The 15,274-nt window shown below is 37.6% G+C and overlaps 1 protein-coding gene across 18 annotated transcripts in view; it reads right to left on the bottom strand.

Moving 5' to 3' along the window:
* The window catches only part of CEP152 (centrosomal protein 152), a 103,627-nt gene that overhangs the window by 32,712 nt on the left and 55,641 nt on the right, over positions 1 to 15,274 (bottom strand). For all 18 annotated transcript variants that reach the window (XM_005659632.4, XM_013993032.3, XM_013993031.3 and 15 more), the window contains 5 exons: positions 11,234 to 11,356; positions 10,490 to 10,599; positions 9,407 to 9,535; positions 9,166 to 9,298; positions 2,665 to 2,946 (listed from right to left, as the gene is read on the bottom strand). In XM_005659632.4, coding sequence (XP_005659689.2) covers positions 2,665 to 2,946; positions 9,166 to 9,298; positions 9,407 to 9,535; positions 10,490 to 10,599; positions 11,234 to 11,356 — 777 coding nt within the window. The remainder of the gene's footprint in view (positions 1 to 2,664; positions 2,947 to 9,165; positions 9,299 to 9,406; positions 9,536 to 10,489; positions 10,600 to 11,233; positions 11,357 to 15,274) is intronic.

Raw genomic sequence — 15,274 nt, 5'->3', positions numbered from 1 at the left:
TACATGCAGGAAGGCAGTGTGGTGTCAGTATACCTCCTCAGTGTCCTGTCCTACATATAAACACATGCTCACATGCACCAATATAGTTTACAGCCTTACTCCTAGCCATTTTTTCGCTGTTAAGGATGAATGTGTGACTATAAAATGAAGGTGTTCCTTCAATTCAGGCAAAAATATAAGACTTGATGAGTTATGAGGGTGATCTGGTTGTAAATCTATTACAGGTTACCACAGACCATTTATTAAATAATCTTTCCTTCTCTCCTTGCTTGAAATACAAAGATATACACATGTATATATCACTAAGAATGTCTTAGCGATATAAGGGGCTGACTTTTCCACAAAAATGCTAAATACATTTACAGGTAAATTCGAGGGAGTTAAGAATACGGGGAGGAGGAGTTCCCCTCATGGCTCAGTGGAAACAAATCTGACTAGCATCCATGAGGACACAGGTTTAATCCCTTGCCTCGTTCAGTGGGTTAAGGATCTGGCATTGATGTGCACTGTGGTTTAAATCACAGACACAGCTTGGATCTGGGGTTGCTATGGCTATGGTGTAGGCCAGCAGCTACAGCTCAGATTCAGCCTCTCGCCTGGGAACATCCATACACTGCAGATGCGGTCCTTAAAGAAAAAAAAAAAAAAAAAAAAAAAATGGGGAGGAGTTCCTACTGTAGCTCAGCAGGTTAAGAACTCAACTATTATCCTTGAGGATGAAGGTTCAATCCCTGGCCTTGCTCAGTGGATTAAGGATCCAGTGCTGCTGTACAATGCAGCATAGGTCAGAGATGCACTGTTGCTGTGGCTGTGGTTTAGGCCTGCAGCTGCAGCTTTAATTACACCCAAGACCTGGAACTTCCATGAGCCACAGGTGTGGCCTCAAAAAGAAAAAATGGGGAAAAGTTAAACTCCTATAGAAATTTAGATTCTTTAGAAGTTAGTACAAACATTTCCTTTCTATTATATAATGCTATTTTTCTTCACAAGATTTGTAATTGTATAAATACCAAAGCAGCATCCTTAAACATGTCTCTTTGCCTACAGAAGATTTTCTCAACTGTGTCCGAACCTTAAACAGTAGAGAAAATTATTTTTTTAACTGATTGAAAATGTTCTTGACATAACTGCATATATTTACCTATGCTTCCAGACTTTAAGGACTCCTTGTAAAATCATGTAGAATAACTTTAATGAATAGGTGTAATTTCAAGTATTTATCAAAAGCATAGTTTATTTTTTAAAACTTTACTTCAGGTATTAAGACTTCATAATAATAACAGATCTAAAATAACAACAAATAATATTATATTAAGGTCCAGGGACCTCTGAGGGCTAGAAATCCTGTAAGGTAGGCTGTGAGTTCAAAACTACTTTCAAAATAATATTCAGACCTTATTTGTCTTTTTTACTTCCATTCTTTGATGTGTAAATAATACAGTTCTCCAGAGACTACAGGCTATGTGGGGTGTCACTGCTCTGACAATCAATGGCAAGTATGCTTGGGGGAGTCTTGCTTTTTTAAAATTTCTTAGATTTTTTTTCCAATATATTAAGTAGGTATATAACCAACACACACAAAAAAAGCTCTTTCGAGTCCTTAATTTTTTTTTTTTTTTTTTCTTTTTTGGCCACCCCACAGCATATGGAGCTCCCAGGTCAGGGATCAGATCGGAGCCACATCTGTAGCAATGTCACAGCCCTAACCCACTGACCTGGGCCAGGGATTGAACCTGTGTCCCAGCACTCCCAAAACACCACTGATACTGTTGTGCCACAGTGGGAACGTTGAGTCTTTAATTTTTAAAAGTGTAAAGGCATGCTAAGAATGAAAAATTTGAGAATCACTGTAATAGGAAATATTGATAAAACAAAAAATAACTCAATCTTTATTCTGTTAACACAGAGCTATACCTTTCTCTATATGACACTTCTTGAAACCAAGTAACATGCCCCAGTTAAAAGTGAGCTAGCTTTTTGAGTGCTTCCTAGGGGAGGTGATGTTACTGCTTTTTGGCAGCAGATGGGATTTTTTAGACAATCTCCCACTTAAGAGACATGCTTGCAGATTCAACTCTCAGGTCTCAATACAAATATTGTTCAATATCCTATTCACTTTAAGCTTACTTATCTAGAACCACCTTAGTAAGATATTTTCTATAAAGTTAAATATGAGAGATTCATAATTAAATTGCTCTTCACTCAGATATAAAGCCATCATCTGGAGTTCCTGTAGTGGTTCAGCGGTTAACCCGACTAGGATCCATGAGACTGCGGGTTCAATCCCTGGCCTTGCTCAGTGGGTTAAGGATCCAGTGTTGCTGTGAGCTGTGGTATAGGTTGCAGACATGGCTCAGATAGTGCATTGCTATGGCTGTGGTGTAGGCCTGCAGAGCTCAGATTGGACCCCATATGCCACAGGTACAGCCCTATTATTTAAAAAAAAAGACATTAAAAAAAAGAATATTTAGAAAAATTGAGAGGTGACCGCTTTGTGACAGAAGTACAATGAAAATTTTAGGAACGGCCTAAGATTATTACCCTACCCTAGGATGCACATGTTTAAGTATAAAGTTATCAGCAACTTTAGTGGTAGCACTTTACAGGCTTTCAGTAACAGACAGGCAGTTCCAATAATTCTACAGTAGGGAAACTGCTTCTTACCTGTTTGGCAATCTTTTCACAATATTTGAGTTCCAGTTCAACCTCCAGTTTCTCCAAGGCCCCCTTGACAGCCATGTCCTTCTCTTGCTCTGAATTCTGCTGGATCTTTCGCTTCTGTTCCTCTATCAGAACTGCCATCTCTTTCTTGGAAATAACATCAGTGGTGGTTTCTTGGTCAGTTTGGCTGCAATAATCTGAGGTCTTCTTTTTCATTGCCTTTATAGTTTGATCCAGCTTAGACTGCCACTCCTTTTCAAACTGTTGAGTAAGTTCTTGTTTGATCTGTTTTCAGGAGAAAAATCGTATGAAAAGAAAAAGATTCAAATAAGCAAAAACTGGAATTAAGAGCTAGCCAAAAAAGCAACCGCAGCCGTGTCTGAAAAGCATCTAGACACTGTTGCCCTAATTCATGCGGTTTAGAAATTTAGTCAATGAGGATATATTTCCAAGTAAATCCTGAAAGTTACTCTTTGAACTTACATGACATGAGTGACATGGAAGATTAAGTATACTGTGTAAGGTAAGCCTATCTTGCTTTCAAGATGCAACCTTCTAGAAGCTTTGACATTGCCACCACAAAGATGACATGAACTTTTTAAAAGTGAAGAAAACATTTGCTATTAATATGTTTTTCCATCAATACCAGGGTTTCCACAAAGCAGGTAATGGATAAGTATAATTAATGAACCTAAAATTGAACAATCTGAAAAACAGTTTTACTTACTTGAACACATTAGAATCCTGTTTGTTATGTTATTCAATTGTACTGAGTCAACAATGCATTCAAGAGGACAGCGTTAATTGAAAGAATGCCTTTCTACTTTCAACAGTGTAGGGAGATAGACCCAAGCATAACTAGTACTGGGCAGAACTGTGAAATGGCAAAATGTGCTCTTCAATTTCCTGTTTTCCACCTGCTGGGTGTCCAGAGTTGTCAGTCAGCTTCCCTGGCTACCACAGACCCTAGCTGCATTTCTTCTCTCAAAAGGGCCAGCTTGTGTGGCACTTCATGCTTCCCTGATCATTCTCACAAAAATATTAGCTGTCTCTCTCATCCCCCTGGCAACTAACCCATTAGCAAACCCAACTAAAAACAATTTGCAACAATGTAACTTTAGGGAATTTGTTTTGTGCCATCCATTTTTTTTAACAAATATATGGATAGAAATATTCCAATATATATATATTTTTTTCATATTTAAAAAAAAGACTAGTGAAAGAATTTCAGGTGCCAGCTCTAGACTGGTGAAATGCAGTTCAGGGGAGGGGACAGGAGATGAGGAGTTGGTAGGTCAAAAGACAGGATGATAGTCTACTGTATCATCTGGACATACCCCCAAACTCCAATTAATAGCAATCTTGTGGATAGAAGCATCTAGTTTAAATAAGTTTGAGGATATATTTCACAACCAACTAAGTTTTTAAGACCATAATTTGGTTCTTTATTTTCTTGGAAATTATAAGCATTTCCTAATCTCATTTGCTACTTAGGTGATAGAAGTAAAGTTTTGTACTTCTAAGACCACTCGGTCATTACTTCTTTCTTCTAGTCCACCCTGTGGGTTAATTATCTGTTAATTTTATTTGGTCTAGAGTTATCAGAATAATTTCACAATATGAAATTTGATCATGGCTTCATTTTTGAGGAATCAAAAAAGTATCCCTCGAAACCCATTATACCCAGAATCAGGCAGAAGAGTCAAGAGGCGAGGAGTTTTAAAAGTGAGCTTCCAATAGCCAGATTCTGAGAAGTAAAATGAGTGATTATGAATGTACTTGGCAATTAAAATTAATATCCGTTTAGGAAGATCTGTCTCTCTACAGTTAATACTACATTCTTTCAACATGGTGACTAGAAACAAATTTTAACCCACACCTCTTTCTGTTCCTTATCCCAGTGTGCTCTGGCTAACATCACTTCATTTTCAACCTGCTGTTTAATATCACTTTCTTGTTCTTTCAGCCACTTGCCCTTCTCCTTCACAAGGGTATCTTGGTACTTTTCTTCTAGTTCCACCTGCAGGTTCCTTACATACTCTTCTCTTTCATCCAACAGCTATGTCTTTAAACAAAATTCAAATGTCTCATATGACACTAATATTCTACAAGTCAAATTTATAAAATAATAGTTGTATGTATGTAACAGACAACAGCAACAGAGACAAGTGGTCTTCCTATATGCTAACTTGATCAGCTGAATAAACTGTTGTGTAAAAACCTGCTTACATCTCAAATATCTTGATAAAAAATTTGCAGAAGGCTATATTAAAAGAAAAGGTATCTCTATATTAAAAGAAAAGGTATCTCACACAATAAATAATTCCTAGAAGACCAAATACTCTTTTTTAAAAGTGAAACTGATATTTATATTTACACCCCACCCATCAAAAATTGCAGCCCAGAAAAATTTACATTTCTGAAAGACCAGTATTCTGAGATAAGCCAAAAATTACTGCTGTATTCTAAAAGCTATCCATCCTTTGATAAATCTAGATTGGTATTTTTTTTTTTATTATCAGAGACAAAATTTTTAAAGTCAAAACTAGCTAAACCATTACCAAATAAGAACTGTTAAGGGTCAGTTAAAAATTTAACAATTTAAACTATTCATATGATATTCTGTACTTATTCTAGGAACCCAGTTGATCTGAAAATGTGAATAAAACTCTACTCAGAAATTAAAATTATCTATGAGAATTTGTTTGAAAATTTTTTGAAACAGTTTTCTGGAGGTCCCAACAAGATGCCATGGGAAGAAACACACTAAAACCCACATACTACAATACCAAGGAAGTGTACCTCACACGCCTAGTGTCGAAAGCAACAAAGCTTTTAAAAGCTCTGTGTCTCTTTAGCATTATTTCTGATTCCTGACTATCTGGTTGTCCAGATTTTTTTTCTGGTTCATATTGGACCTGGATTTTTTTTCTGACCTAATTGTCACCTGAGTCCTCTCCACCATGGCACATGTCAAGAAGATGATATCCATGTTTGTTCAGTGCTGTAGGATTTGGGGATAATCTCTGGTGACTGAGGGACTCCTTTCTTCAGTCAGGTCATGGGGACTTATACTAAGACTACAGGACAATCTCATACCCATGGTTAAGAAATTTGTCTTTTGTCACATCATACATCATATATCACTGTTACTATTTTTGTTTGACTGTAGAAGGAATCCCCAAATTGTATATCTATTCTTCAGGAGTTGTTTCCAAATACATCAGCATTTATCTTTTGACCCAGAGAAGAAAATTGCTACTAATTTTCTGTGTATATGTTTGTGAGTATATCAGTTAGTTTTAGTACACAATAAACCAGACAATACAGAGATTTAGAATATCTCTTATTCCTTATGATTCTGTGGGTCAGCTGGGCAGTGGTTTTGGTTTAAGCCAACTCAGCTGATCTCTGCAGACAACTGGGGTTATGGTGGCCTAAGACAGCTTCACTCACATGTCTAGTGGTTAGCTCTGTGTCTGCCAGGATGGTGGCAATGACTTGGTCACCTGTGTCACCACCTAGCAGATTATCCTGAACCCTTCACATGATGCTTGGTCAAAGCTTTACTAAGAGTATCAAGCTTGCCAAGACCAATGCATAAAGTATCTTTTTACATAACACCCCATTAGCCAAAGTAAGTCATTTGGCCAAGGTCAGATAAAAAAACAGACTACCTGTAACAGACAATAGTGACAAAGTCACACTGCAAGGGAACACACATTCTGGAAGAATCATGTGGCCATTTTTGCAACCCACCACAGTGAGGGAAACCTTGCTTTCCTCTCTTTATAGAAGTAATGAATTTATTAGTCACAGGGATCTGCCATTTGAACATACAACAGGAATACCTAGTTGAAAAAGTTTTATCATTCAAGGAAAGGAGATATTTGGATAGTTTTAAAACATTAACACTTGTTTTGCATGTCTCAGGCAGCTAAAAAATTAATTTCTAAGGACTAATTGAACGAGGATTAGAATTATACTACTCAGCTTCAGCGTGTGTAGGGATGGCATCATGAATGGGGATATGGATCATTTTTGCCTTGTCTACACATTTGTAGCCTCTACTGATTACCACCCAGTCTGAAAGTCCTGTGTCTATGACTTCTTTCCCCTTTCTCTGAACAAACCAAGTTAACATGTGAGGAAAGTGTCCACGTTAATAAAAGCTGGAGTTCCCACTGTGGTTTAGCAGTAACAAGAACAACCAGTATCCATAAGGATGCAGGTTCAATCCCTAGCCCCACTCAGTGGATTGAGGATCCAGTGTTGCTGTGAGCTGTGGTGTAGGTCGCAGATGAGGTTCAGATCTGCCATTGCTATGGCTGTGGTATAGGCCAGCAGCTGCAGCTCCAATTCGACTCCTAGCCTAGGAACTGCCATATGCCGCAGGCGTGACCCTAAATTAAAGACAAAATAAAATTAAAATTAAATAAAATAAAAGCTTTAAAACTTGGAATTGAGCTCATACTTGACCTGGAGCCTAATTTAACAAGTATTTCAGAATAGAGCCCCTATGAAATAGGAAAATACAGTCTCAGACTCTCAGCATTGCCTGGCTTATACATTCTGTACCCAGGCAAAGCTCCTGACCTCAATGTCAACTGCAGGGAAAATGGCTTAAGCTCTGCAGAGAAGAACTGCCCTAATAGATAAACCCAGCTTGCTCGAGTTTAATAAGATTCTCCCATTGTGTGAATGTGAAACATTACCTTGGAAAACACATTGGTATATATTTCTTTGTCTGCTTCTAGAGAATATGAAAAGATTAGATAGTCTTTTAAATTTAAAGTTCTGTTCTGACTGGCTTATGAAGAATATTAAGCTTTATAAAGGGCCTATATAAATCTAAATAAAAAACTAAAGAATCCCTAGAGAAAGAAGGAATTAAACATTTAATGCTTTCAGTACACTGCCCCTTTGAGTGGAGGGTGGGTGTAACTACAAGGGGACAGCACAAGGTAGTTTTTTAGAGTGATGAAACTGTTCTGTTTCAATCCACACATGGGTTAAAAATTCATAAAACTGGATACTAAATGAAAAAGAGTTAATTTTACTATATGACAACTTGAAAGTTTTAAATTAAAAAATTTACCCTCTGAGTTTTTTTTGGGAAGGGCCAAATAGCACTTTTAACTTTCCTTCTTGCCCCAGTGCACAAGCATTCATGAGCCAAAATATCAGTCAGCTGCAGCTATTAATTGCAACTGACCAGTTATATGAGAGTCAATTTTTACAGCCAAATCTTTTAAAAGTACCAGAAAAAATATTCCTGAAAAGAATGACCTCTTTGATGGAACTGCTCTTAGGTTCTTGCCAATTTACATACAAGAAAGAAACAAAGAAGGAAGAAAAAAAGAGAGGGAGGGAAGGAGGAGAAAGGAAGGGAAGAATCACAGTAGATGTTCTCCCTAGTTTAATTTTTTTTTTTTAACATCACTAAGCTAAGCCTTTAATTTCTAGGTAACTTAAGATCCCTTCAAACTTTTATACTGCCAGCACTAACTAAAACAGCTCCCCTTAGCTCTTTTTCCACTAGATGGTATGTATACATGGCATATTTTTCTACCATATTAATCTATTCAAAAATAATCAAAACAGTAAGTGAATTGAATTCCTCACCTGCTCTTTACTATTCTTTTTAAGTCTGTGGGAGCAAAAGCCAGCTTTACTATCACCTATTTGGAAACATCTGTATACAACATTTACTCAAGCCTTTAAAAATATTTTCTAATCTTGATGCAGGTTGCTTTCAAACTGTGGTCTGCAGGCTAGTCCAAGTGGAAGGGAGAATCAGATGTGTGTCTGGATGAGGCTCAGGCCAGGACAGGGAAAAAGAGAGGAGGGGAGACTGTTTATGTGTAATTTTCCTGCTGGACACTCACCAAGGGCAACTTGGAAGTCAGGCAGGAGTAGAGAGGGTATTGCCACCCCATCCCACCCCCCAGCTTCCCTGAAAAATCAGAGCCCCCTGGAAAGGGCCCCACTCACACAGACCTTCCTCTTCCCAGCTCCACACCACCACTTTCCCTATGGTGAGACCCAAGTTCAAAGTTCTGCTCTTTTCCCAGAATAAAAGGAAGGTTAGGTACTGAGAAAAACTGGGTCAGGGTAAAACATCTCTGAGGGGATACTATGTGTGATGCTCAAGGGACGTGAAGAATTGCATGAGCATCAAAGAAATGCAAAATGAGGACCCCTGGGTTTCCGACTCAAGGTGACTTGGGTCCACCTTGCTTATTTTTAGAACTCTCTTATGCTTCTTAGAATAAATAAATAAACATATAAGGAAGAATCACTTTCTCCTATGGTGCCCCATTTTCTACTACGGATGTAATAATTATTTCAATATTGACTCTCCTTTGTGAGCTGAATCAGCATCAATCAGCCAAAAGTCAAGAGGCTTCTTTCTACAGATGCCTTCCCTGTTCCCCAGGAGAATGAGTGCACTGGTTTCCATGAGTAATGACATGAAGTGAACACAGCATGAACTAGCTATACCTTCTCCTGAGCCTCCTGCTCCTTTTCCACGGTCTTCCTGAGAGCCGCTTCTAGATTGTCTTTCTCTCTGCACACTTCCAGGTAGCATTCCTGTACAGCCGCCATCTCCTTATTCACCTTATCTAAATCAGACCTTGGAGACACAAAACCAGCAGCTAAGTATAAGGTTGCAGAACAAAAGATGGAAGGAGAGAATGTTCTCTCTATAGCTGAAAGGGCAGCTAAATGCTTTCCTTCTCACCTAAGTTGCAAGCGAGTCCCTTCATAAGCCTCAAAGAGCTGCTGTTTCTCTAGAGCATGCTTAGCTAATAGGCTTTCACGAATTTGGGCTTTCATGGCTTCATGGTGCTGCTGATAAGTCCTCTCACACCTAGAAACAGAGAGACAGCAGAATCTAAGGTGCACCCAGAATTACCAGAAACACAAAGATGATATGGTTTCCCTTCCTTCCTTCCCACTCCTTCCCTGTAATGCAAAGTATAATTAATATTGGATTGATCTTCCCCAACCTAAAGTGGTAATAATTTACAATAGATGATCTTACGAAACTCTTCAAAATCTTCTTGCTTCGAATGTTTGTAGTGAAAAATTAGAAACCTAGACATGAGAAAGCCCAGTCATTCAAACAGAGTATAAGAGTCTATATTAAGGACTTGTGTTTATAAAAAAATTAAAATGAGGAGTTCCTGCTGTGGTGTACTGGATTAAGAATCTGACTGCAGCAGCTCAGGTCACTGCAGAGGCATGGGTTCAAGCCCCGGCCCAGCACAGCAGGTTAAGGGTTCTAGCATTGCCACAGCTGTGCCATAGGTTGCAGCTGCAGCTTGGACTCCAGTCCCTGACCTGGGCACTTCCATATGGCACAGGTTTGGCCATAAAAAATAAATAAATAAATAATAAAATTTTAAAAACTAATTGAAATAATAGAGGATGTGGTTCTATATGAAACACAAATACTAAAGTACCGAACTCACACATAAGTTATATTCCAAAAGTCTGTTTCCAAGTTTATGATTTCGTATTTAGAAGACATATCTCCTCTCATAGATTTCTTCCTTATAAAAAATAGTTAAGCCTTTAAGCTGTACTATTTCAACTAACTACAGTTTGGATGGTTCTATAGAACTGAACTCACTACATAACATTATTTCTACGGGAAATGTGTTCCAAATTCTAGAAGCCAGGGACTCATCTTCTCCAATTTAAGATCTCAACAGGGAGGGTTAACACAATCATTTATCTTGAGTCTTTTTTGGGTGGCTTGGGGGAGAGCAGAGGGGAAGGGAACCAGGAAGACAGGCATAAGGCCTCATTTAGACCTCACCTATCCACAGCTTCTTGTTTATCACGATCGAAATCTTGTACCATCTGTCTCATCTGATTACATAAGTCTTGATTTGTATTTCTTAGTTTTTCCTCAGTTTCTTTAAGTTCCTAGATACAAAAGAATAAAGTATTTAGAGGAAATAAACATCATCTTTATGGATTAGTCTAATCTCATTTCCTGATACCCTCTGTGTTTTAGTTCTTTCCCTATAACATTATTTGACATAACATCATTTTCATAATTTTATAAAAGTTTCTTCATGACGTGTAAGAGTCCAGATTCACTTATTGGTGGTTAAGAGCAAACATTTTGTACCGATTTTGAAATATATGAAAACATTCAGCCAGAAGATAAGTTTTAGAATACAATAACCTTCCCAGCCACATAAATAAAAAAGGTTTTACTTTTTGGTCATGGGCTGACCTAAATGAAAACCTTTACCAAAAGAGGTTAGAAGACTTTAAATTCATTCTCCAAAATAAGTAAATGACATCAGGAGGACAGAATATATCTATTAGCCATGCTACTATGTAGACATAAAACTGAAATTATACTCATTTACCTTCTGATGAAAATATTGCCCCATGACCAGTAAGAAAAGGAAATAATTGGAATCCTTAATCACTTGCTAATGTACTTGCTTACTAACTCAATACCGTCTCTGTATTTTTGAAAAGACCATTATATCCTTTGAACAAGTTATGAAAATTCTCATAAAACATAAGAAAGATTTTTAATCACCTGATTCTGTTGCTGTAAAACTTGAATTTCATTTTTAAGTCGTAGAAGATCATCTTTGACAATTACATCCAAAGAACCAGGCCATATTTGATTCGCTGGTTTTTCTGAGGCATCAATTTTCATCTAAATGTTGAAGTCAAAAATTTCCAGGTTTTTGAAAAAACTTAAGTACTGATTTTGAAAAAATTTCATACTTACAAAGAAATTGCAAAAACAGTAAAATAACTTCTATATACCTATTATTATTGTCCTCAAATAGAACCATAGTACAATGATCAAAACCAGGAAATTAACTAGGATGCAATACTATTAACCAATCCATAGACGTTATACAAGGTTTTCCAATTTTCCTCTAATGTCCTTTTTCTGGTTCAGGCTCCAATCCACAATCTCACTTTATATTTGCTTGTCATGTCTCATTAGCCTCCTCCAATCTAGGACAGTTCTTCAGCCTTTGTTTTTCAAACCCATGACATTTTTGAAGACTACATGTACTAATCAGTAATTTTGCAGGATGTTCTTCAATCTGAGTTTTTCTGATGTTACTTCATTATTAAACTCAGGTAATGCATTTTTGGCATGAATGTCACAGAATTGATGCATGTACTTTTCAGGAGACACATGACATCAATATGTGTCATCACTGGTGATGATCAACTGATAATGGTCAAAAGTCGTCTCTGCAAGTACCTCCATTGCAAAGTTACTATTTTTCCACTTGCAATTAATAATAAATATACTATGGGGAGACACTGTGAAACTATGAAAACTTTCTATTTTTCATCATACTCTCACCTACTAGGTTTAGCATCTACTCTACTTCTGTATTCAATCAGTATTAACTCAATATTTTATTCCATAGGTACTCACGATGGACTTTGGTAAATTGTTTCCAGAAAGTTTGTACAAATGTACACCGTCAGGTAGTGCAAGAGTCTGTCCAAATCTTTTTACCTCCAATCACAGTGACTGTCTTCAAATAATTATTGGGGAGTTTCTACTGTGGCTCAGCAGTAATGAACCCGACGAGCATCCATGAGGATGCAGGTTTGATCCCTGGCCTCGCTCAGTGGGTTAAAGGATCTGGTGTTGCTATGAGCTGTGGTGTAGGTCGCAGACATGGCTTGGATCCTGCAATGCTGTGGCTATGTTGTAGACCAGTAGTTGTAGCTCCAATTCAACCCCTAGCCTGGGAACCTCCATATGCCTCCTACAGCCCTAAAGAGACATACGTACATACATACATACATACATAAATATTGTGTTTAAAGGGAAAAAGGGTCTCTAACAATTCTTTCATTTGCATTTCCTATATTGCCATGAGAGTAGAACCTCTTACAGGCCTTCCTTGTTCATTTGTTTTTCACATTTCCAGATACATATAACTTTGCATTTTCCTCTTACCATCTATATGTTTTCTCCATTTCTGTGAGTTACTTGTTCATTGAAGGAATCAAAGTTTTGTTTTTGTTTTTTAATATCTACCCTATTTAAGCTGTTGGAATTGTATTTACCTGAACTCTTCAATGTTTAAAAACTATCCTGTACTGGAGTTCCCTGATGGTTCAGCGAATTAAGGATCTGGCATTGTCACTGCTGTGGCTCAGGTCACTTTTGTGGTGCAGGTTCAATCCCTAGCTCAGGAATTTCCATACGCAGCAGGCAAGGTCAAAAAAAAAAAAAATCCTGTATCAAGATTTATTCTGCTCACTGGGGGAGAGGAAGTATATATATGTCATTCCTACACGGGGTGACAGAACGCCAAGGGTTTGGCTCAGTCTTCCAATTTGGTCTCCACTTCCTTCAGAAGGAGACTGCTCCAGCTGCTGGCATTCCATTTCATCTGCCATCATTTCTCAGAAGCCACTGCTTCTGCCTCCAACAGAAGGGAGGAGAGCTACCTTCCCCTGTTAGCTTCTCGCTAGACTTGGGGGCACTACTGAGACTTTAAAGAAGTTTAACGACTCATTGAAATGGCTTTCTTTTTTTCTTTTTAATTGGCCTCTACTTTTTAAAATTGATGATATCTATTTGTGCTTCCTTCTCCACTGGTAAGTTTCTATTACTGAGAATGAAAGTAACATCATACTGATACACTGAAAAAACAATCTTCCTGGATAGCTATTACACTTAATTTTGACATATTCTCACACTGTGGGCACAGCAGAGACTTGGTACTTGTTGGCCCAAAGCTTTTAGGAAGACGTTTATAAAAGGACCATTTGAAGGTCGAAACAAAATTTCTCTCCAAAGCTAGAATACTGAAGACATTATCTTTAAGGAAACAAATTTAATATACCAACTCTCATAACCTCTTCCTCATTTCTACATCTGAAAAGATTCTAGACAGGACCCTTCTGAGTTGGCTACTGAACATTGTCTATTAAGTCCCTTGGAATCACAGCATGGCTTTAACCAAAGCTTGTGGTAAGGTAACTATCTCTATTACGTATCAGACACAGAAAGGCCTCTGTGTTTTATTTATTAAGCTTACAAAAAATTCAGTGTAGATGTGGCCCCTGACTCCTAGTAAGCCAGTCTGGTTTTCCTAAGGCCTTGGCCACATTTTAACTTAATGGCACAGTTGTTGAACTGGAATGAACAGCATAGTATTTGACCCACCCCCGATCACTGCATAGTGCTGTGTGGAGGCAGACTCCTCATTTTATCACATATTATCCTAAAAACGTCATAACGCAGCACTGCTATGAACAGTCATATGACATGAAATCAAACCAAACCACACCAAACAAAAAAACCGACTGTAGCAACTTTAAATTGTTCTATATAAGATAGAAACTAATACAAAATGTGCTACCAGGTATGTATAAAACAATAAATGTATCAATACCTTTAAAACATGCATGAAAGAATCATGCTAAATAAGACTGCATAGTAACTATTTTTGATGCCCTCCTTAATACATAGAAAGGCTTCAGAGGAGGATTTTGATGGCCTAGTTCTCATTAAAGAGATATCCAGGGAAGTTTAAATTAATGTGTTCTTTCTCTTAACATCCCTGTAGCAAGTATAGAAGTTCAGTGTCATTTCATTAAGCTCAGAATTTGATGCTAGCTATGATCACTCTTCCTAAACATCAATATTGAGACATTTAAATGAACTTGGCCTCATTCAAGATTCTAGAAAGATTTTAAAAAATAAATAAATAAATAAATAAATAAATAAATGGATTTCCCATTGTGGCGCAGTGGAAACGAATCCGACTAGGAACCATGAGGTTGCGGGTTTGATCCCTGGCCAGTGGGTTAAGGATTTGGCGTTGCCATGAGTGGTGGTGTAGGTTGCAGATGCACCTGGGATCCCATGTTGCTGTGGCTCTGGCATAGGCTGGCAGCTACAGTTCTGATTCGACCCCTAGCCTGGGGAACCTCCATATGCTGCGGGCGCAGGCCTGAAAAAAAAAAAAAAGACAAGAGAAAAAATAAATAAACAAAAAGATTCTAGAAAGAGTGCGTAACATAGACTTCTAGCTCACATGCTACATCCTTTACATACTTTTGCTCAAAGCTAAAATGTCCTTTTCTACCTTTTCCCCAGGATTCATCTTTCTGAATAGAGATTGGACGTTCCCTCCACAGAGACTTTACCATGGCTACCTAACCACCACCACCCCCACTCCCAGGTCCAGTGAGTTATTTCTTCTCACACAACTTCCTAACTAGTATCCTTATTACACAAAGCTATATATGTCCATCTCCTTATAGAGCCATGGTACTGAATATGGTAGCAATAACCTACATATGGTTATCGAACGCTTGAAATGTGACTTCTCCAAATACAAATGTGCAATAAGTAGAAAATAAATGCCAGATTTCAAAGACTTAGCATACACTCATTAATAATTTTATACTGATCACATATTGAGAAGATGATATTTTGTATATATTGGCTAAAGTAAAATATTAAAATCAATTTCACCTATTTTACCTAAATGAGACTACTAGAAATGTGAAATTACATATGTGACACTATTATATTTCCATTGGATAGTGATGTTCTATATTCTAAGTTCCTTCATGG

This window comes from Sus scrofa, chromosome 1, assembly GCF_054392235.1.
Source record: "Sus scrofa isolate SSC_HxYL_T2T_F1_AM1 chromosome 1, Sscrofa_HxYL_maternal_Yorkshire_Landrace_v2.0, whole genome shotgun sequence".
Lineage (NCBI taxonomy): Eukaryota > Metazoa > Chordata > Mammalia > Artiodactyla > Suidae > Sus > Sus scrofa.
This window is presented reverse-complemented; position numbering and strand designations above follow the sequence as displayed.